Source organism: Pezoporus occidentalis, unplaced genomic scaffold (assembly GCF_034315485.1).
Source record: "Pezoporus occidentalis ecotype Australia unplaced genomic scaffold, CSIRO_AGI_Poc_V1 ctg77, whole genome shotgun sequence".
In the NCBI taxonomy this organism is placed as follows: domain Eukaryota; kingdom Metazoa; phylum Chordata; class Aves; order Psittaciformes; family Psittacidae; genus Pezoporus; species Pezoporus occidentalis.
This window is the reverse complement of record NW_026916126.1, coordinates 3,103,326-3,127,637: the sequence shown is the minus strand read 5'-3', so window position 1 is coordinate 3,127,637 and position 24,312 is coordinate 3,103,326. Positions and strand designations below refer to the sequence as shown.

The window sequence follows — 24,312 nt, the reverse complement described above, 5'->3', positions numbered from 1 at the left end:
AAAAGAGAGCAAGAAGCTCTCTTGCACATCAAACTCAGCATTTCCTCAAGTTCTTCCACCACTGTTTTGCAAAGCAGTCAAGTGCAGTCAGTGTGACTGCAGTCCCACTACAAGCTGAACAGTGACATCTTCAGTCAGGTGTTGTCAAAATCGAAAAACTTGGGAGGACACAGTGAGGAACAAGACTGTGAAGCTCTCATTCTGTAAATCCTCTGCTTCTACACTGAGAGCTACCTTTGGCCAGGAAACCCAGAAATCTCTTTAAATGTTTCTTCTGCTGTAAATCCGGATGGAACAAGGGAACGAGATAAGAATTAATTACCTTTTGCACTCTTAATGGTCCTTTGCAGAACATGCTGCATGGCTGACACAGTCTTTTCACATGCTACCTGCATTAACATAACATATTCAGGTTTTAGTAAAATTCCAGCTGCTTAGTTAATATTATTATTTCAAAACCACTGGTATTAAGAGGCAAACATGACTGAGCAGTCACAAACAGGATGACAACCATGTAATATAGAGTTTGGGGAAAAAAATTTAGACTCTTACTTCTTCCAAAACAGGTATTAGAAATCACACACCTGTAAGGACTTTATGTGCTTAAAGGGAAAGAAACAGAATAACATATCCAATAAATTGATTTCAGTGCTTATGATGAAGTGAGAGTAAAAAATGTAACTACATACATGCATGCAGTCTCTCTCTCTTGAGAAGAGCATCTTATTTGTCAAACAAAAAATGCAGTAATAAAGGAAAAATAAACAGTCTAAGCTTGCAGAGACATAAATAACTTCTCTCACAACCTTCAAATTGTTTGGATGCTTATGTGTCCACGCCAAAAGCATAGCAGCAAACAAGTCTCCTGTTCCAACAAAGACAGCATCCACTTTAGGAGACTCCACTCGAATTCTTTGTGTCATCTTGGTACCATCTGCTTTAGCTAAAATAAAACAGACAGTTAAGTAACAGACCCGGCAATGAATACAGTCACTATAATTTAAAAGTGGTTACTGGATTTGAATTCCTTTGTTGTCTGCAATGTAAAGATGCTAAGGATTACTGTAAACTTTGTACCAGCTCTTCTAGAAGATGCTACCTTTCAAAACTTTGCCAAGTTGGGATAGCTTTTACAACTTATATACTGTAGTTATTTCACTTAAGAGGGAGCAGGCAGCTAGCACCTTTATTTTCATGTAGGATTGAGAGCCACCTATTTTCATTTAGACAGCAGCAGCAGCTTGCTCAGGAAACCACATATTTATGGAGAGGGCTGAAGGTAACTGAAAGCACAGAACAGGTTAAAAAAAAAAACCAGTTTAATGAAGGAGTTTGTGACTTACTTTTCCTGTGGCTTCCCAGAGCAATTAGGTAGTCGTTTCCTAGAGGTGCTTGTAGGTCTGAGCTTGTGATCACCACAGTCTCTGGTCCCATGGCATGGAGCATATCCATTACCTTTCCATGTGCAAAAAGGCAGAAATCAGTTTTTAATCACCACTACAATGTGTGTTGATTAAACTTTGTATCATTCTTAGTACTAAGAATTTTTAACAAGCACCTTATTTTGGCATCTTTTGTAAGGAGAAAAAAGAGTTTCCACTCAAAAGAATTCATTGAATTAGGAGAAATTATTTGAAGTAGTAGAATGAAAACATATGTATTTAAATGAACACACCTGTTAAAATATACAAGCATCTCTATTATCTTTGGATGCTGCTCTGAAAAGAATACTCTGCTTCAGATGTGATCAGATTTTTTTTTGTCTGCATCACGTTTTCAGAACATATTATCAAAAGAATAAGAGAACAAATACACAGATACATGCTAGTGTTTCAAGATGGCAGCTCAGGTGCTAGAAAAGTCACAACTCCAAGTCATGAAGTCTTATTTAGCTACTACTTCAAGAGTTAGCAAAAATGAAGAGTTAAAAAGCTAAATCAGAGGCACAAGTGTGTGTCTGTCACAATCTTTTCTCATTCTGTTACAAACGCCAAATTACACCTGTAAATTCTGTACCTTTGCAGGTGTATTTCCACTCTGTGTGTGCCTCACTTAAATTCATTAATACTCTACTTCTGACATCATGATCAATTGCCACAGAAATGATTTTGATTTCACAGAAGAATTACTTCAATAATGATTTTAGCATAAAACACAGATAAAATATTAATTCTCCCAGAAGAGTTTAACTAAAAATCCTCTCAGGCTAGCTATGACTCAGGAGGAGCTGAATGATAAGGATTTATTTCTGCTATTTTGTAATTCTCTATTGCTTGCTTTCTTGCCTAAGCCTCCAAGTTTCTTCAGCTGTCAGACCTCTTTGCACAGACATCAGCTGGGTTTTAAAAGAAGTAGGAAATCCACCAGCATATGCCAACATAATCAACCTGTGTGCATGTGAGGTAACAATAAACTCTGCTGTATTTCTTAGTCACAATTCACCAAGAACCTAATCACCACTATTTCCAGCTGTAGGACTTAGTCACTTCTACATTAATAATTCATCATATTTAATGTTAGAAGACTATACTGTTGCCACTGTTTTGCTAAAGAAATGAATGAAAGTACGTCACCATGGAAATAGATGCAGAATTCCTATCACCTCCAAAGGGGATAAATTCCAGCATGCGTTATTACGATCTATTTATAACATGCAGCTGGGGAGACATTAGAATATAATATCCTGAAAGCAACTGTTTTAAAAATGCTTCCATTTCTAAGTATAATTCTATCTCTTTAGAAGAGATTTTTTTAGACTTGTTATAAGTGCGAGATATCACATGAATCAGTCAGAAAATGAACTTGTAAAATTATTTAGCACACGCAACTTGTGTTTACAGCTGAAATATGCAAACTTATAACTAATGGCTGTACAGCTAATAGCATTGGTCTTCAGACTGTGGTTCCGCTGGTGAGGACCAGAATCAAAAAACTAGGTTTCAGTTAGCAGCTAGTGGCATGAAGCACAGATTAATCAGCCTCGCCCAGCACAGTGTTGTAGTCTAAAACTGCAGGGGAGCGAGGGTGGACGGACAGTTAAAAGAGCTGGAGCTGCTTCCGTCCTGAGATGGTAATCAACCCGTGTTGCATGATGCTGCTGAAGGAAAAAAAACAACAAACATTTGGGCCCAGAGACCCCAGCTACTCTCTAGGGTGCCACTGCAGCTGCCTTTTGTTTAAAGATTTTGTGTCCCTTTGAAGTTCAAAACCAAACTGGAAAAAATAACATCAACCCATTATGAAAGCACTTGATCAGTCAACAAAACAAAGAGTTCAGCCCTTCCCAAGACATCAGTAAAACCATATTCCTATTTTGTCCTCCACCAAGCCATGCAGTTTTTTATTTTCCTCAGTTTGCTTCAGAGGGTAAATCTTTACACCTCAATGCAATATGTTTGCAGGCAATCTATCATCTCTGTATGGTGATGACAGCGGCTGTCAATGCTGTGGATTTGTCTGTCTTTCACCAGGTAGTACCTGAAGGCCATCATTCCCAATCTAGTTTCTCATGTAGGCACCCTATTCCTTTGCAACCCAGGTCTCACCCCCTTTTGAGTCAATTTAAGGAAGAGAAACAGCACCAACAAGCACTGTCAGGAAAAGATTCAGAGTGTATTGAACAATCCTTGTAAGAGCTTGCTGGTAAGCTCTCTTCTTGCAAACTGTCAGAATGAGAAACGTGTCTTAACACTCAGCATTGCTGTTGCACGACTCGCTTGTGGACAGCAGAGGGAGAGATTCATGCAGGTTTCTAGCGCTCAGCGTCACGCCGGGTTTTCACCCCTACCACTGCATTTCCACAGCGTGTTCTTCTGCTACCCTTCCTATACTGCGGGAAAACAAACTCACAGAGATCTACCCATTACCACTGTAATGCCTTTATTTGTGGTTCTTGCGGGAAGTTTCTCCAGGAGCCTGACACCAGAACTTAAAGCGGTTTGTGCCTGGAGTGCACGAGCTTTAATGATAAATGGAGAGAAATTAGATTGGAAATTAGAAATTAGATTGGATATAAGGAGGAAATTCTTTCCTGTTAGGGTGGTGAGGCACTGGAACAGGTTGCCCAGGGAGGTTGTGAATGCTCCATCCCTGGCAGTGTTCAAGACCAGGTTGGACAAGGACTTGGGTGATATGGTTTAGTGTGAGGTGGCCCTGCCCATGGCAGGGGGGTTAGAAGTGGGTGATCTTAACGTCCTTTCCAACCCTAACTATTCTATGATTCTATGAAAGGACAGAGGCCAAAGTGACTTCAAGGTTGAAGACAAATAGCAAACTACAGCATTGCAGGCAGGAATTCCAAAAGAGATCATACACATCCTACCCCTTGCCTACTTACCTCTAAAGCTTCCTTTTCTGTGTGAATCTTCCTGCCCGTGAGTAACCTGAGAATGAAACACAAATCTTAAAAGAGCACAAGCTCTCCAGGCAATGACTGCTTTGTTTACTCTGAAAGGAGGAAAGCTTGGGCTGCACCATACAGGCCTAACAGGTTTGTAGCTACAAGATCTGCTGTACCAGACCATTGTCTTTAAAAGAAACATGCAGAGACACACAGCGCTTCTGAAGCCACCCTAACTCACACCAGTCCTAACCTGCTTCCTGTATTGATCCCTGGACCATAGAATTCCATCACAAGTGTCTTCTTTTCATCTCCCATGCAGCTGCTTCCTCCCCTTAGGGGGACAGCCTGTTATGTATCACAACAGATTATCCCCTGACCAAAGAGTCACAGCTATGTAGACAGTACAGGCAGGACATTTAAATTCGTAACTCCTACGACAGGTTCCCATAGTGGTAATTCTGAATCTCATTTTAGGGGGTTGAGCCAAACAGTTTTGAGATTCTGACATATAATAAAGTGTCTCCTTGAACAGCTAAAAAACCAAAACCCAATACATACATACATATGGCAATATATCGAGACAAACTATACTGAGACAAAATAAAAGAATAAGATCAGTCTCCCCTGCTTTTACCCCAAGTTTGTTTGTCAGTGAAAGGAAATAAGTACTTACTCTGCTTCAAACTGGTTAGGAGTAATTATATCAGCAACAGGTACAACTTTGTCCCTGTAGACTGGGAGAAGATCCTTGGGCACATACTAGGGGAGAAGGAACATTATCAAATGTTGTCAGCAGCATCTGAGATACTGGACTGCAACTCTCCTTTCCTCAGCTACCATTCATGCTGTCATACAGCCCATCAGCAAAGGGAGATTGGTTGTCTAAGCAGGTGACAAACTAAGATGTAACAGGAGTCCACAAAACCTGTTTGTTCTTGAGACTCAAAGCTGAAAAGCATCGGCTGCTTTGGTATGCACTGGAGCTCAGCTAGGAAGGAGTTCAGGTTAGATTGCATACAGGGGACACCTCACCATCCTGAGTCCTGCTGTAACTCAGTTTAACAAAACCTTTAATGGAAGTTCATTGTTCTAGCAGCTGATGTTCTCTGGCAGAACCCCCTTTTGTCCCTGTTTTTTCTCTGTTAGTCTCAGGAAATCCAGAGAGGGACTTTTTACAAGGACATGTAATGAATGGACAAGGGGTAATGGCTTTAAACTGGAAGAGGAGGCATTTAAATTAGACATTAGGAAGAAATTCTTCACTGTGAGGGTAGTGAGGCACTGGCACAGGTTGCCCAGAGAAGCTGTGGCTGCTCCGACCCTGGAAGTGTTGAAGGCCAGGTTGGATGGGGCTTTGAGCAACCTCGTCTAGTGGAAGATTTTCCTGTCCATGGCAGGGGGTTTGGAACTGGATGATCTTTAAGGTTCCTTCCAACCCAAACCATTCTATGATTCTATGGGCCCCTGTGTTACTGTCTCCCATTCCAATTGTATAAGCAACAGATACAATCCCACCACAGTGTTGACCACTACGTAATGGTTTATGAGCAGGTAAACTGTAGAAAGGTACAGGAACAAAGAGAAATTCATAGTGCATGACTAGCTGAGGCAGAAGAAATTACTATTGCTGATCTCTTCCCACACTGCATTTTTACTAAAACTATTTGCTAGTTTTAATCAAAAAGGAATACTTCTTTGTCAGTATGCTGCCTGCTATTGTCACACAGAAACCTTCTGTCACTGATCGCAGCTCCGCGCCTTAGAGTTGTTGGATCTCACACGAAATAAGTCATCTTCATTTAAGTGGTATGTCAATTCACATGATCATTGATAATGCCAGCCGGGCTATCAGCCAAAACAGATCTCCTGACAGATGAGGGAACTCCAGTGAGACAAAGATGGGGAGCAGAGGAGTATGTTCCTGGTGACATGGTCTGTATTCCACCTTGTTGCTCAACAGTTAGAAATAATCCCATGGCTATGCAGCCATCATTCTAATACTAAACTCATTCAAATACAGGAAATCAAAGAACAAACTTTCTTGATGCTGGAATCCAAATCCACAGTTAGGTAAAGTAGCTTAGGTTTGATGTTTAAAATTAGTAAATCTTTATACATCTTTATATAGCAAATACTCATTATACAGAGAATCCAAACAGGTAAGTACTCACCATAGAGCCTTCTCCATTCCATTTGTCACCCATTACTGGATCGCATACTGTAACAGAATAAATGTGGCTTTAGAAATGGGGTACAATTATAGAGACCTCGTGGGAGGGAAAAGTTCTAGGTAACAGTAGTAGCTATGTAACAGAACTGAGCACCTTACAACTTACATACTCTCACAGCTCTTGCAGCACACTCAATCTGAAACTTGTAACTGGTGACTGCCAATTCTGAAAGAGCAGGCCAAGCATCTTAAACAACTGTCAGAGGGTTATAGGCACCCTCTCCTTACACGTTTCCATGTTGTTGTATCTGAAAGTGATGAGTATGAGAAGGTCCGACTGATGGGAGTAAAGGGGCTTTTGATATGCAATATGCAGAAAGCCCTCCCCCTTCACTCCCCAAACCAAAACTCTGGAATAGTAATATGGTGGGGAAGAATAGTAATATGGGAGGAGCTGATAGCTGTGAAGAGAGTCCTATTTTTAATTTAGCATAAAAAGATACATGCCAAACTTACACACCAAAATGCTGTGTGTACACATAAAATAAATATGTGTATTACAATGAAACAAGAAGAAAAATCCATGCCAAAGTAGGTAAACTCCTATCAACACACATTTGGCACAGGTTAGGAATTATAAGTAGTATTAACAACATACTCTGAACGCCCTCAGTTTCAAAGTGGAGATGGAAACAGCCTAGCTTTGTATGTTAAAAAGGAACATTGTTCATTGTAATAAAAGTTAAAAAAAGCTTTTAGCAAGATAAAAAAGAAATACAAATGGGAAAGTATCAAATCAAGGTTCAATCAGTATTTAATGAAGTTTCTATGGGTAAAAAGAGGGTAATTTATTTTACGTTTTAAAAGTATTTTCATATAATCATAGAATAGTTATGGTTGGAAAGGACTTTAAGATCATCTAGTTCCAACCCCCCTGCCATAGGCAGGGTCACCTCACACTAAACCAAGTCACCCAAGGCTCTGTCCAACCTGGCCTTGAATTACATTTCCTTACATTATAATCTATTTCTTAAATATAAAGGATCTTAGAAGCCTGGCTGTGTTCCCATCCTCTGACCACTTCCTTCCTGTTCTACAGAGCTAAACGTTTCTTTCTGCTCATACTCCCAACAGTTTTTAGCTTTCACTTCCTAGTACAAGGCTCCGGAAAAGCTGGCAATACAACAGTGTTAATAAGGGCTAAAAAGCAGCAAACCCTGAGTTCATGAAGATCTCTCTGCTACATTTTTCTAAATGAGAACTCTGCTTTGTTAAGTCAGATATCACACTGTGCAGTATGACACCTTGCAAATCCTGCAAACCATTCTAGATATTTCCTGACCGCAGTTTACAGAACCTGAAGGTGACAGGCTCAAACCTTCATTCACAGCTTCATATCCCACTAAATTCTCACTGACTTTGCCCTGTCACTCTAAACGTTTTGCTCAATTCAAGCCTACGCTGGGTATGTTCAAAAGTCCTGAAACACTCAAAGATTCAGGAAAGAAAGAGGAAAATCTTTTATCACAGGTTTAAGTTTGCTTTGACACGTCAACAACAGTTGCTAGAGTCTGTTGCTCTTTGAGTGCTCCTAGGCAATCTTAGCAGAGGGCTCCAGAGTTGAGTTAAATAAACCTCAGAGTTTAAGCTAAATTATGACGCTTATAAGGCATAGTAAGACACTTACGGGATGCAACATGAAACCATAGCAGGATAACATGAGAGAGCCTATCCTGCTGTTGACTGACTTGGGAAACAAGGAGAGGCTTTATCTATCAGCAGTTACAGGCTATGCCTCTGAACTACAAACAGCAGCAACTGGCTGGGATTTTACAAGTCTTTCTTTGATAACAGCCAATCAGTCCTCAAGGTGCATTCTCCTTTGGACTGCACAACGCAAGAAAATTTCTGAAAGGCATAAAACCATAAAGATAAAAACCTGACCTCAACACTTAAGCAATGCTGAAACACATCTTCAGCCAGACCAGAGTACAAGATGGTTGTGAAATGCTTGGTAATGTCAGACCAGGGTTTTCATCCTAAAACATTAAAATGATGGGCATGTACACTGATGAAGCAGAAAGGATTGTAATATACATCCTTACCATATACTAGGTTAGAATTCTGTTGCTTCAACTCCTGGACAATGTCCACCACCATTGCAAGAAACGATGTGTCTCTTGTATACCCTTTGGGGAAAAAAAGACACTTCTGAAGTTATGTTTTCACAAACACTTTTTTTCTTTTCTCTGGATGGGAATGTTGCATACTTCTCATTCTTGAATGATGCATTTTTAGAACAAAGAAATTTTAGTATTTCATTCAGGAATAATAAATAGAAGACAAATTGAGACAGTGTTTGCACAACTACAAATATAACCTTAAAAATCCATTTACCAAGTATGTTATATAAGAAGGGCTCATACAACTTCAAAATGCTTGACTATATACACAAACAGGTCAGACTTGAAGGAAAAAACATGCCTTTTCTTCAAAACAGCAGTCTGAATCAGCGCTGTTTATCATCTAGTAAATAAGAAATATTCTTAATTCCATATACTTTTCACGTACTGTAGTTTGAAACAGGTTTTTTTTATTATTAATGTTGGTCCAACACATTAATGCCATGGAGAATTAATCTTTAATATTTTAGAGCAATGGCTGATATCCCAATAAAATTCCTATTTTTAAGCTTAGCAATGAAATAAGCTGGAAATAAGTTTTATTGTATCTCAAGGCCCTAATCACAATGCTAGGACCACAATACTCTTATTTCATCATTAGTTTCTTTATTTTATAGATGCTTCTTTTTATATTTTATGCATTAGTTTTATTTACAACATCTATTAAATAATAATTTGATTTTCATTGATTTTAGTTCATTTAATAGTAGTAATTTTAGCAAGGTAGTTTCTTCAAATGTTCAGCTTGGAAATGTCTACTCCACTAACATATTTTTAAATACATTTTGGAGATTTATTTTTTTTTAACTCACAAATTTGATCAATTCTTAGATATTGCAGAGAAATGCAAAAAGTTTTTGACAAAATGCTTTGTCTAATGTCTATGAAATACTGTTAATCAGTCAAAACAGCCAAGCAGAGATTTTTCTTTACAATAACCTGTGATGGTAGACTGGCTGAAAAAAAAACAAACCAGATTATGTTTATTAATGATTAATGTTATTGACAGAGGTGTTTGAAAAAAATTACACTGATTTGGAGTTTCTCACCTTGCATATTTTACTCTAAGTGAAACAAATACATGGAGATCTACAACTAATTAACAGCTACAGAAGTTAACAAAGTGTTATTTTGTATAATCAGCCTAAAAATAATAATTTCAATTTCAGCCAAGATATTGACAGCCATCAGACATACAATTACAGTCAAATCCCACCTGCTGACAATATTTTTTCCATGTTTGAACAATCAAACCCAGGTTGTTAGAAGTACAAAGTGCAGTTGTGCACTACAGTGATAGAAAAAAAAAAAAAAAAATCTGTCTTTTGGCCCTGAATGAAAAAAAGATCTGAATTATAAGTTTGACCACAGCACAAATGAACACTAAACCACTGACTTTCATTAGATCTTAAGAAACTAGTGCCATTTCTACCCATGCCTTCTTTTTTTCCATACTGAAAATGGCTACACCCAGAGATATTTTTAAATGAGCATGAACACACTGACCCATCTACCCACAAATCCTATTTGAAAAGGCACATTAATAAATATTTCTTTTATTTTTCTCCAAATTTTTCTGCTGAAGATTACTGGGTTTCCTTCTACCATTTTTAATTTCTTACCTCCGTTTTGCCAGTGTAAGATTGTGACAGCAAAGGAGTTGTGAATCTCTTCAAAGAGTTCAAAGTAAAATAAAAAAAGACTATATCAACTTAAAAGTTTACAAATTTTACACACTAACATCTCCTGAAACTCCTACAATACAAAAGCGTGCTTTTCCTGAATATGCCCTCTGAGTTCCTGTGAGGAAAGAAAGGGTGTTCATCTATTTTTCAATCACAAAGAACGTATTTATGCTGAAATTGATTTCTTAACCTTAATCCAGGCTGTTTTCTGTTTAGTTTCCTTTACTTTGGAGCTATTTCCTGAAGAACTGATAATAACTCTTCAGATATGCCACAACCTTCAAGACAGAATGACTGCTTTATTAGGGTTATGACCCAGACACTTAAAAGTTTTCCCTGTGAATGAAGCACTTTCCTGTATGTGTAGAGATGAAATTAAATCAATAAATCAATAAAGTCTGGCAATATATTTCTGTTTACCTTTAAAAAGTGCCTGTTCACAGCTATAAAATATTGACACTGTAATCTAAACTAGATGCCAGCGCTTACTGAGGTGAAACCCAATCAGTAATCTACATTTGAGAAACAGGTATTAGATGAGAAGTAATTTTCTATAAAAACTGCACATAGGATTTCTCCTTTCTATAAAACATTCTACGAGAAATTTTCTTTGTCTATAAGTATTTTTGTCTGAATTTATAAGCAAATACAGAAATACTTCTACATTTGTTTGCCTAATGGCAAGCAAATGAACAACACTGCATGGTCATTATGTCCTTCAGAACTGTATCCGTTCAAAGGGCCTACACAGTAACAAAAGGAAAAAAAAAAGAAAAAGAAGTACATCAAGAGATATGACAAAAGTCAAAACCAAAATCCAACCATGCTTACAGTTTAGTCTGTATCCAAGGCACTGCCCTAGAATGATCAAGTACAAAAAAGGAAGACAGACAACTTGTGTATAAAATCATGCTATAGCACTAGAGAGTGCCAGTCCTGCACATTTAGGAGAAATGGTTAAACTCATGTCTTCATAATAAGTTTTAAAATAATACTCTGACATTCCTCACCCTTTTTTTCAGTAGACACTCCCAAAACATTAATTAAGTCTGTACATGACTGGCCTGTACAAGTCTGTGAACTATACAAGGCGATCAATTTACCTAAAACGCTGGAAAACACTGGCTGTTTCCAGCTAAACAGCATGAGCAGTTGAGACTCATATACAGACAAAACTGCAGGAGGAATCAAAGGAGGGAAAAATGCAATTGCTTGGTTTCGAATAAGGAGCGATGTGATTCATATTCTTTTATTTACATATCATAGGAACTCCAAGGAACAAGCTCTTCTTACCTGTGAGTACATAATCGTACCGGTTGACCTTGTTCAGCTTAAGTCCTTCATACAGTTCATGAAGCTCTTCTGAATTTAACACCTGACCCTTCCAGTGGGCATAACCTGCAAAGTAAATGCCAGATAATTTTTCAAGAGCTAGGTTTTCTATTTAGGATCACAGATATTAGCACTAAAAAGCATTTCCACCTCTTCTCCCATAAAACAGTGTTGCCAGATGAAAGCTGCTGTCAGCAGAACAGTTAATGATGTGCTCAACTGCTTCTTAGCGTCTCTGTTTCCCAAAGGAACTACAGTGACTACACTGGAGTCCGAGATTGTCCATTTAGCAGCAAATCGAGCAGAGCACACGAAAGCTCCTGCAAGTTTTCTCATGGAGCCTATAAAATCATCCCTTTCCTGTGTGGAGGCAGACAAACGTATGGTTTAGATTTCACTGGAGGAGGGTGTCAGTATAATCTATTTTTGTTATTTTATACTATAAAATAAAAACAAGCTTAACAGCTAGATGACAAGCTTAAATGGGCTTGTGGATCTGTCTGGACACAGGCATGCAGCACTGCTGCACCCATCAGATACGGCATTTGCTGAGAGCTCCATATAGGAAATAAGAGCGACCAGAGAACATTGCCATGGATGCTGAACCCAGGACAGATGCTCTTTAAACATACTATGGCATCTGACAGATTTTCTTCCTAAAATAGCACTGTTTTAATGCTAAGGATCCTAGAGGAGGCAAATGAGTATCAAAAAGACACCATAAACAGAGAGATAACATCCATACACTCTTATCCTTGAATGATCTTTATGAACTACAAGCCAATTATTCCTGGCTGAGAAGCAGATGAAGTTACTTGGGAGAAACTGAACTGATTTTAGCAAATAATAGACAAAGCTCCATGGCAGCCAATTTCAAAGAAAAAAACAAAAACAACAACAACAACCAAAGACAAATCTTCCTTGACAGACGTTAAATATTTGTTGAAAAATATAAATGCATCTTGTACCTTATCATCAAAGACCACCCATCCAGATGGCAGCCACCAATCTCTCTATATAAGAATGATGCTTCCTCCAGGATATTAAATGAAGCATCCACAATTTAATTCTTCCAACCTTCATGAATCCAGAGTTTGTTAAAAAGCTTATCTTTTTATTAACTGGAATTTGGAAACGTAAAATGTTAAATGAGGTATCTTCTTCCAGACCACGACCCCGTGAAGACAGTGGTATTTTGTTTAACTTCTGCTCTTCGTGTTAGAAAATTCTGTGATAAAAACTGTTGGCTTTGATGATCACTCTAAACTGTGTTATTAGAATAACTGCCAAAAGGTGCCTAGAGCCTAGGATAAGCACATTTTTTGGTTTCCTTTCTTATGAATGCAAATACACCCACAGCAGGGTGAGCAGATGGATCATTTTGTTCTTCTCAGCTCATAAGGGCTTAGCCTCTAAAACACAACTCGCTGCCAGCTGGCTGTGAGACTGAATCACATCAGCCACTACAATTCCTTCCCTAGCAAATGCTTTTTTAAAAGCCTCTATGAAGAAATGAAGTGTGGGATTCCTGTATGTTAGGAATGTAGTTCCATTGCAGAACACAGTGATACTCAGAATGGCAATGCCCAACACCTAGGCATATATCTAGCCACAAGTATATGAGGAACCCTCGACTACAAACTCAGGTATTCAGCTTATTTAACACACATGCAGATGTTTGTTCTGTCACATCTGCAGCTTCAGACAGAAATAATCTGCCTTCTCGTCTTCTCCAAATCTCTACTTCTATTAGCGCTGCAAAGCCATCCACACAAGGACACAACAGAATATTTTCACAGCATCACAGAATGGTTTGGGTTGGAAGGGACCTTAAAGATCATAATAGTTCCAACCCCCCCTGCCATGGACAGGGACATCTTCCACTAGACCAGGTTGCTCAAAGTCCTGTCCAACCTGGCATTGAACACTACCCTCATATTGAAGAACTTACTCCTAATATCTAATCTAAATCTGTCCCCTTTTGGTTTTTATTCCATTGTGCCTATCAATAAAACCAAGTGCAGTTATCACCCAGAATCAATGTCAGCTGGCAGAAGAGCAGTCGTTCATTTTACACATGGCCATAAAAATAACTGTGATAGACTGTCAAGACAATCTGTTCTCAGGAGCCATTCCTGCAGAGAGACTCTGTACATTCAATATTTAACTAAGTTAATCTCCCTATGTCAAGCTGTCTTAAACAGCGCAGGGTCCATGTCACACTGATCCTCCACTGAAAGAGGGAAATAAATACGGAAACAAAACGTTAGGTAGTGGCCCAGCTTAACTCAGGAATTGGAAAATTACCTACACAGGGCATGAACTCTGTAGCAATGACTTCCAAGGGTACTTAGAGGAACCTTTTTACCACCTGGTAACACATTTAATACAACCTAATCACACAATAGCTGGAGTAAAAAAAAAAAAGCCTTAGGGAACTCCCAGCAATTCACACAGAAGAAAAACGGTAATGCCTTCACTGGATCTGCAGAGAACTGTGATTTCAGTAGGAGTGAAATCATGTTTGAGTAAAAAGAAAGAAAATCAAAACTGGCAGCAAGATGGGAACAACCCTAAAGCCTTTCCTCAGGGTAACTTCATGTACCATTATGAACAAGCGGCAAATCCTATGTCCCTGCTTTTATCCCACTCTCCTAGTGGAACCAAATAACAGCTTCTCTTGAGAGACAGAATAAAAAGTCAGTTACTTATATTCAAAAAAAAGGGCTTCACTAGCTGAAAGATGGATAATCTGGGGTCCCAGGGAAAGGGACCGTCTTGAGAGGGGAAAGGCAAAAAAGAAGAAGGCTGAGTCTTCCTTGTTTGGTTACAAAACCACAAAGTAACTCCCATCAGTGCTGGACTGAGGGAGCAGAGAGAACACTGAAAATCATGATAGAGCTGTCTAAAACTGCACTTGGCTCAGTCTAACTGCATTAGTCTCCCCAGTTAGTAATAATTTTAAACACACAGGTAAACACATAAACATCTTTATACCCCTATGCTTATCTGTGCTACAGCCTTTTATTTCAATTAAATGTTATATATTTGCATTTAGCAGATAAGGGAATGAAGAACAGAGAAGATATTATGACTCTTGTCACTTATCCCTCTAAAATGATGAATGTATTCATTAGACTTCAAGGAAATATCTTGGTTCATGTGTATAAAAAATAAAGAAACCCAGAATCACAACCAAGAGAGCAGCTAATACTGCACCAAATATGAATTTACATACTTTTATTTCTTGCCTTCTTCCACTGATACATTTGGGTATTTTTGCTTTGGAATGTATTTATAAGCCTCTTAATTACTTTCAAAAACAAGGAGAAAAGAATATAAAACCCAGGCATACCAGGAAAAAAAAAGAAAAAAAAGAAAAAAAAAAACCCAAACCAAACACCCCCTGCCTCAAAAAAACAAACAAGCTACCACTTAAGAATAGTAAGGCATGTAAGATTTGTTTTCCAACCCAGAACATTCTGTTCTGACATTTGAGTTCCTCCTGTAGCTCTCCCAGCAAAACTATTCCAAGTGGTTTCAATAACCACGTATTTTACATGGGAAAAAAAGGAAGGAAGATCTGTCATTTAAGGCACATGATGGGCAGGCTATCTGGTCCCAGCTGTGTTATAAAATCCACATGCAAACTCTGGCAAACAACCCGGCCTAAACATGAATTAATCTTCAGCTACCACGGGGCCTTCAACAAAACTAGAAATACAGTACCAAATTCTCCACTGGATTTTTTACAGATGGTCAGTGCGGGAGTAAAATACTACCAGTGTTATGCATGAGTGGAGATCTTTTTGTCCCACATTCCACAGGTGTGAATGACTCTATATGGGTGGTAGACTGTGAAGAACCACAGCAGCAAGACATAATTTTTTATGTATTAGACCTTCCAGCCAACCTAACCACCCACTACACACCCACTAAGTGGAAAAGTGTTCTGCTTGAAAATAAAGCACTGGGGAAAAAAAAAAACAACAACAAAAACAAACAACACAGTATTTGTTCTGGAGCAGTTTCAAATGTACGATTTGGATGGCAAAGTAAGCACGTTATATGCTTACCATTAACTAACCAATTAAAAACTAAATTGCAAATCACTGAAGAACTAAAAATGCACTCCCAAAAATCAACAACACACTATTTGTTCTGGAGCAGTTTCAAAGGTACAATTTGGATGGCAAAGTAAGCACATTATATGCTTACCATTAACTAACCAATTAAAAACTAAATTGCAAATCAGTGAAGAACTAAAAATGCACCCCCAAAAATCAAGAACAAAAAAATATATCAAATCTAGATTTTTATTTCTGCACATCAGATGATGAGATACTCCTGCAAACAATACAGTAAAATAGCACAGAATCTTTGTAGTTGCATGACAGCTTCTTTTATTTGTATGTGAAGCATGATGCCATTCAAGGGTGAGTCACTCTTATGATTAGTTCCTCACTAAGCAACATGACAAACTGTTCTCCCAGGGGCACTGATTTAAAGCGCATTTTCCAAATTTCAGGATTATCAGAGACTAAAGAAACCTGGATTTTCTGAGCAGGAGTCAGCAGAAATAGGCCACGGGTATCATACTAATTTAAAGACAGGGCAAAAAAAAACAGTAATGATTCACCAGAGAAAGCCTGTTAGTCATAAATTCTCTCTGCATTTTGCCTTTTGCTGACATGACCAGGTTTAAAGATGAGTATGAGGAAACCAAAAACACCATGTCCAAAATCTTACACACTTTGCTCCCTGTGACCCTCTGGTATGTGGCATTCTTTCAGAAACGAAAGGTCACAGCTAGATTTTGGAGCAGAAATTTGACCTTCAGCTTTAAGGATGACCACAGAAAGGGCTGTCATAGAAAAATAAGACAGAAAATAAGACAGAAAACTCAAGTTATCTTCACCCATTCATCCAGCATGATTCCTGTGTACTGGGGGACTGCTCCCCACACAAGCCACAGCCCAGCATAGCAGTTTCTATTCATTAATCCCTGAAGCTGTACACTGACTTACAGTTATTAGTGCAAGTTGGTGTGCTGGCGTGTTTAAATGTTCACGCTTGGAAAAGCCTTCCTATGAGGCCACCACATGTTCCTACGTGTCTGTCAAACAGGAGGTGCAACATCACTGGGCCTAGAATCTATCCTTCAATTTAAGAAAGGGTATAAAGGGTTTCATGGAAAAACTGCAGTGTTATAAAACCAGACCTGTCATATAAAGGAATATGTGCCCTTCCTTTCTTTTCTGTTCCTTCCTCTTCCAGCCAAATGACCAATGTTACTAAATATAATCTTTTCTTCCCACATGGAAAGTGCTAAACACTCACCATATTGTGATTTTTTTCTGAAAACTCTGCTTCCCAAAGTCATGAGGTTCTGCAGCACTCTTTGGGTTTCTTTTAATGCATTTACTAAGACAATCAAGACTACAAGGGGAGGAGGAAGAGGGAATAAAACAGAAGTGACTCCTAAACACCAGGAGACAAAAAAGTTCTCAATATATTAAAGACTTGTGATTTTTGAGACAGTTTTGGTGTTGGGATGTTCCTACAGGCCTTCTGGAGGTGAAGGGTGGGGAGATGATCACTGATTGGTTCCTTCTACTATCTTCATTGTCTGCCAAACCTTGAATGAAGCACTGGTAACCTTTCTCCAGATGTGAGACTATTAAAAAAAAAATCTTCCTTCTTTTCTAAGAACCTGGTCATCCTATTGGCAACATAATTTCCCTACCTTCAGACGCATTCAGTTTATGGTCCAATAAAACATCTTCTAAGCTCATTTAACACCCTCTAAAGCTAATTTAATCTTGTAGCTGAAAGCCAACAAATGACAGGTGCTCATCCATTTTGAGTGCCAAGTTATTTCACGTGAAAAAAATTGCTTAATTTCTGGAAGATTACCATAGTTTTACCCAGCTATCAAACACGTAACAACAAAACCCCCAAAGCTGCAAAACTAAATACATTAAGGAAACATAAAGAAGACATAAGTCGCGTCTAAGTAGGTCTTAAAAACATGAGAGAACCTTTGTATTGTGCCAAAGGGGACAAGCAAAATAAACAGCTTTTTGCCTAAGCACGGCAAGACCCCCACGCATTGTTTAATTATTACCTCTTTCGTGCCTTTCCTCAACAAGCAGATATGGCTTTCTAGCTACCTCTGAAACATTCATTTCGTATTCCCAGGGGGGGCACTGAATTCCTCCCAAGATAGGAACATCTTACAGCATTCTGAAAGCTGCATGGAGCTCAACATAGTAAGAGAGAATAGAGGCTTCCTGGTCCACTCTCTATTCTGAATCAGTTTATTAATAGAGCTGTATGTGTGAGATACTAGTAAAGTATTGCAACTTTCGTTGTTTGACGATTATTTGTTTGTTTGGTGTCCTGGGTTCAGAAGTAGCATTCATTTTTTCTCCTTTTTAGTTTCTGCTTCAGCGCTGTGTTTTTGACTTTCGGCCTGGGAACAGCACTGATAACACCTATGTTTTTAGTTACTGCTCAAATGTTTAGTCTGGCCAAGCACATTCTGAGTCTCATGCTTTGCCAGGGAGGAGAGGAAGCCAGGAGGAAGCAGAGACAGGACACCTGACTCAAACTAGCCAAAGAGGTATCCCATACCACAGCACGTCATGGCCAGGGTGTAATTGAGAGTTACCCGGAAGAGCTAGTCCACTGCGTGGTCGGGCTGGGTATCAACGGGTGGTATTGTATTCTCTTCCCTTGTTATTTCCCTTATCATTATTATTACTGGTGGTAGGAGCAGTGGTTTGTGTTATACCTTAGTTACTGGGCTGTTCTGATCTCAGCCCATGGGAGTTAACATTATTTAGATTCTCCTCCCTGTCCCTCCGGGAGCGGGGAGGGGGGGGAGAAAGGGGGGGAGTGAGGGAGCAGGCTGTGTGGGTTACTGACTGCACTTAAACCATGACAGTTCATTTTGGCACCCAAGGTGGGGCTGGAAAGGTTGAGATAACGACAGATCTGACTGGAGTGTGTCTAATCATATTTGTGATAAGCATTCATTGTTTCAGATTAATAGTCACTTGTCACAATGCTGATTTATTGGCTCTCAAAGTTGTTATTCCTGATCTCACAGTTTCAGTATGTCATACCTTACTTCCATCTGGTATTTGCTGTGTGTTTATCAGGTGGGGGGCTTGGGCTAAGGTTCTTGTCTCATTGTACTTCATGGTAATGACTTGTAATACAATAGAATCATTGATTATGAAACTGATCTGGCTTATGATCCGAGTGTAGTCACCACCTTTATACTTTGGGAGGTATATAATAGAAGTGCTTAGCAATTACACATCTTTTTTCTCCTTCTCGGGTGGTCAACCTGTGAAGGAGACGTTCTGTTACCCTCCCCACCCTACCCCTCCCAGACCGTTTACAGCGTCTGATCAGGAGTCATCATCACATGACGAAGAAGAAGCAGAGGTAACTTCTTGACCTCGGACCTCAACCAAGCTACAGAATATGCAAAAAGATTTTACCCGTCAACCAGGGGAGCACATCATCACCTGGTTGCTCCGATGCTGGGACAATGGGGCTGACGGTCACAAACTAGAAGGTACAGAAGCCAAGCAGCTGGGATCACTTGCTAGAGAAGGGGGAATTGACAAAGCAATTGCAAGAGAGAAAAAGTCCGTCAGCCTCTGGAGCAGCTCTTGGCGGCTGTGAAAGAAAGGTTTCCATACAAGGATGATGTCATGATTCGTTTGGCCAAGTGGACTACTTTAGAGAAAGGCATCCAGTCTCTGAGGGACTCAGACATTGTAGAAATGATCTGTCACATCAAGCTGAATAATGGGGATATACCCATAGACCCAGATGAAGTCGAATGTACACGACCCATGTGGCGAAAACTTACATGGAATGCACCGTCATCATATGCCCATTCATTGGCAACAGTAACCTGGAATGACATAGTACCACTAACAGCGGATGAAATGGTTCATAAACTCCGAGAGTTCGAAGACAATCTCACCCCCTCCATCATCTCAGTTGTGGAAAAACTGTCCCAGGACCTCAGACAATTGAGGGACGATCTATCTGATCTATCCAGCTCCTCACGTGTACCAACACACGTCTCAGCTGTTAACAAAAGGCATCCTATTGTTCAAGAGAGAAGATACAGAAGGTATACATCATGGGCTGCTCTGTGGTTTTACCTGAGGGATCATGGAGAAGGCATGACGAAGTGTGATGGAAAACCTACTTCAGCTTTGGAGGAACGGGTACGTGAATTGAAGAGGAGAACAAAGGGCAAGGATGATCATCCCACAAAAGCTGCAGCTTCAGTCTCTGGTGAGCAGGTTCCCCGATGGAGTGGAAGAGCTGATTTTACTCCAGCTCCTATGATAAAGAAGAACAATCCCTTTCTACAAGACCTAAGTGTCCAACATTGAGATGACTATTAGAGGGGCCCTGCCTCCAGCCAGGTGGAGGTAGGGAACAATCGGATTTACTGGACTGCGTGGATCAGGTGGCCTGGCACATCAGTCCCACAGAAGTATAAGGCTCTATAAGTGCACAGTGTACCCTGATGCCATCAAGCTGTCAAGGGGTGGAACCCATCTATATTTCTGGAGTGACAGGAGGATCCCAAGAGTTGACTGTGCTGGAGGCTGAAATCAGCCTGACTGGGAGGGAATGGCAAAAGCACCCCATTGTGACTGGTCCAGAGGATCCATGCATCCTCACCATAGACTACCTCAGGAGAGGGTACTTCAAAGACCCGAAAGGGTACCAATGGGCTTTTGGTATTGCTGCTTTGGAGACTGAGGAAATTGAGCAGCTGTCCACCTTGCCTGGCCTCTCAGAGGATCCTTCTGTTGTGGAGTTGCTGAAGGTCAAAGAACAACAAATGCCAATCACGACCACAACAGTGCACCAGTGGCAATATCTCACCAACCGGGACTCCCTGATTCCCATCCATCAGCTGATCCGTAGACTGGAGAGTCAGGGAGTGATCAGCAGGACCCACTCGCCCTTCAATAGCCCCATATGGCCAGTGCGAAAGTCTAATGGAGAATGGAGACTAACAGTAGACTATCGTGGCCTGAATGAAGTCACACCACCATTGAGTGCTGCCGTACTGGACATGCTAGAACTTCAGTATGAACTAGAGTCAAAGGCAGCCAAGTGGTATGCCACAATTGATATTGCCAATGCATTTTTCTCAATTCCTTTGGCAGCAGAGTGCAGGCCACAGTTTGCTTTTACTTGGAGGGGGCGTCCAGTACACGTGGAACCGACTGCCCCAGGGGTGGAAACACAGCCCTACCATCTGCTATGGACTGATCCAGACTGCACTGGAACAGGGGCAAGCTCCAAAACACCTGCAATACATTGATGACATTATTGTGTGGGGCGATACAGCGGAAGAAGTCTTTGAGAAAGGGAGGAAAATAATCCAAATCCTGCTGAAAGCCGGTTTTGCCATAAAACGGAGTAAGGTCAAGGGACCTGCACAGGAGATTCAATTTTTGGGAATAAAATGGCAAGATGGACGTCACCAGATCTCCACAGATATGATCAACAAGATAACAGCAATGTCTCCACCAACTAATAAGGAAGAAACACAAGCTTTCTTGGGTGCTGTGGGGTTCTGGAGAATGAACATCCTAAATTACAGTTCGATTGTAAGCCCTATCATGTGACCCAGAAGAAGAATGATTTTAAATGGGGCCCTGAACAACAACAAGCCTTTGAGCAAATTAAACGTGAGATAGTTCATGCAGTAGCCCTTGGACCAGTCCGCACCGGACCAGATGTAAAAAATGTGCTATACACTGCGGCTGGGGAGAACGGTCCTACCTGGAGCCTCTGGCAGAAAGCTCCAGGGGAGACTCGAGGTCGACCCCTCGGCTTTTGGAGTCGGGGATATAAAGGATCTGAGGCCAGCTATACCCCAACTGAGAAAGAGATACTGGCAGCCTATGAAAGGGTTCGAGCTGCTTCAGAAGTGATTGGCACTGAAGCACAGCTCCTCCTGGCACCCCGGTTGCCCGTGCTGGGCTGGATGTTCAAAGGCAGGGTCTCCTCCACACATCATGCAATCAATGCTACATGGAGTAAGTGGGCTGCACTAATTATGCAATGAGCTTGAGTAGGAATTCCCAGTTGTCCAGGCATTCTAGAAGTCATCATGGACTGGCCAGAGGGCAAAGATTTTGGAATGTCACCAGAGGAGAAGGTGATGCATGCTGAAGAGGCCCCACCATATAATAAACTGTCAGAAAGTGAAAAACAGTATGCCTTGTTTACTGATGGGTCCTGTCCTATTGTGGGAAAGCATCAGAGATGGAAGGCTGCTGTATGGAGTCCTCAACAACAAGTTGCAGCAATTGCTGAAGGAGAGGGTGAATCGAGTCGGTTTGCCGAGGTGAAAGCCATCCAGCTGGCCCTGGACATTGCTGAACGAGAAAAGTGGCCAGTACTTTGTCTCTATACTGACTCATGGATGGTGGCAAATGCCCTGTGGGGGTGGTTGCAGCAAGAGAAGCAGACCAACTGACAACGCAGAGGTAAACCCATCTGGGCTGCTGCAATGTGGCAAGATATCGCTGCCTGGGTGCAAACTTGGTGGTGAAGGTATGCCATGTAGATGCCCATGTACCCAAGAGTCGGGCCACTGAGGAACACCAGAACAACCAACAAGTGGATAAAGCGGCTAAGATTGAAGTGGCTCAGATGGACTTAGATTGGCAACATAAAGGTGAATTATTTTTGGCCTGGTGGGCCCATGACACTTCAGGCCATCAGGGCAGAGATGCAACATACAGATGGGCTCATGATCGAGGGGTGGCCTTAACAATGGACACTATTGCCCAGGTTATTCATGAGTGTGAAACATGTGCTGCAATTAAACAAGCCAAACGGTTAAAGCCTCTTTGGTATGGAGGACGATGGCTGAAGTATAAATATGGGGAGGCCTGGCAGCTTGATTATATCACACTGCCACCAACCTGCCAAGGCAAGTGCCATGTGCTTACCATGGTGGAAGCAGCCACTGGGTGGCTGGAAACATACGCTGTGCCCCATGCCACTGCCCGGAACACTATCCTGGGCCTTGAGAAACAGATTTTGTGGCGACACGGCACCCCAGAGAGAATTGAGTCAGACAATGGGACTCATTTCCGGAATAACCTTATAGATATTTGGGCCAAAAAGCATGGCATTGAGTGGGTACATCACAACACCTACCATGCACCAGCCCCTGGGAAAACTGAACCGTACAATGGGCTGTTAAAACTACACCGAGAGCAATGGGTGGTGGAACTTTCAAGCATTGGGATACACACTTACCAAAGGCCACCTGGTTGGTCAACACCAGAGGATCTGCCAACAGGGCCGGCCCAGCCCAGTCAGAACTGTTACATATTGTAGAGGGGGACAAAGTTCCCATGGTGCATATGGAGAATTTGCTGGGGAAGACAGTCTGGGTTATTCCTGCTTCAGGTAAAGGCAAACCCACTCGTGGGATTGCTTTTGCTCAGGGAACTGGATATACTTGGTGGGTAATGTGGGAAGATAGGGAAGTCTGATGTATACCTCAAGGGGATTTGATTTTAGGGGAAAACAGCCAGTGAACTCAATTGTATGCTGTTGCCTGCTATGTAATATTTTTATAGCCCACCAACTAGATGTCTTCAGATCACCAGTGACTGGCCCCGACTTCCCTCCGACCATTATCCCAACAGAGAATGAACTTTGATAGAACCAGATGAGTTCTGTGGTAAAGGAACGATCAGCATCAGCAGGCAATGATCCAACACTGCACACAGCCTCTCCTGCCCCAAAAGACTGTTACATGAGATGGAACCCAACATCACGGACCCAATGGACTCAGCAGCTTCATAGGGATTGGTCCATGCATTAAGGAATGATCTGTGTGTGTGCGTGTGTGTGTGTGTACGTGTATATATATATATATATATAAAAGAGCGATGGTATACTGAAAACGTGGGATCTGAGCATGACGTGAATGGTGTGGAATAAGGGGTGGATACTGTCCTGAGTTCAGCAGTAGCAGTCACTTTTTTCTTCTTAGCTGCTGCTTCAGTGCTGTGTTTTTGACTTTCGGCCTGGGAACAGCACTGATTTCTAGTTACTGCTCAAATGTTTAGCCTGACCAAGGACTTTCTGAGTCTCATGCTTTGCCAGGGAGGAGGGGAAGCCAGGAGGAAGCAGAGACAGGACACCTGACCCAAACTAGCCAAAGAGGTATCCCATACCACAGCACGTCATGGCCAGGGTGTAATTGAGAGTTACCCGGAAGAGCTAGTTCACTGCTCGGTCGAGCTGGGTATTGCCAGGTGGTATTGTACTCTTTTCCCTTGTTATTTCCCTTATCATTATTATTACTGGTGGTAGGAGCAGTGGTTTGTGTTATACCTTAGTTACTGCTAGGCTGTTCTTATCTCAGCCCGTGGGAGTTACATTCTTTCAATTCCCCCCCCCCCCCCCCCCCGGTCCCTCCGGGAGTGGGAGGGAGGAGGTGGGGGGAGAAAGGGGAGAGTGAGCTGCATGGGTTATTGGCTGTACTTAAACCACGACATTTGGTTTTGTTTGATT

At 41.0% G+C, this 24,312-nt stretch overlaps 2 protein-coding genes across 3 annotated transcripts in view; one reads left to right on the top strand and one right to left on the bottom strand.

Annotated features, from left to right (window-relative positions):
- The window catches only part of LOC134155374 (uncharacterized), a 422,006-nt gene extending 400,523 nt beyond the window's left edge, over positions 1-21,483 (top strand). The window contains exon 2 of the mRNA XM_062602513.1: positions 20,298-21,483. Within this exon, the coding sequence (XP_062458497.1) occupies positions 20,298-21,088 (791 nt within the window). The 3' untranslated portion in view covers positions 21,089-21,483. The remainder of the gene's footprint in view (positions 1-20,297) is intronic.
- PDXK (pyridoxal kinase) overlaps positions 1-24,312 on the bottom strand; it is a 52,007-nt gene that overhangs the window by 596 nt on the left and 27,099 nt on the right. For both annotated transcript variants that reach the window (XM_062602510.1, XM_062602512.1), the window contains exons 3-10: positions 11,674-11,778; positions 8,618-8,701; positions 6,514-6,560; positions 5,016-5,101; positions 4,337-4,382; positions 1,344-1,455; positions 807-943; positions 323-389 (exon numbers count right to left, since the gene is read on the bottom strand). In XM_062602510.1, the coding sequence (XP_062458494.1) occupies positions 323-389; positions 807-943; positions 1,344-1,455; positions 4,337-4,382; positions 5,016-5,101; positions 6,514-6,560; positions 8,618-8,701; positions 11,674-11,778 (684 nt within the window). The remainder of the gene's footprint in view (positions 1-322; positions 390-806; positions 944-1,343; positions 1,456-4,336; positions 4,383-5,015; positions 5,102-6,513; positions 6,561-8,617; positions 8,702-11,673; positions 11,779-24,312) is intronic.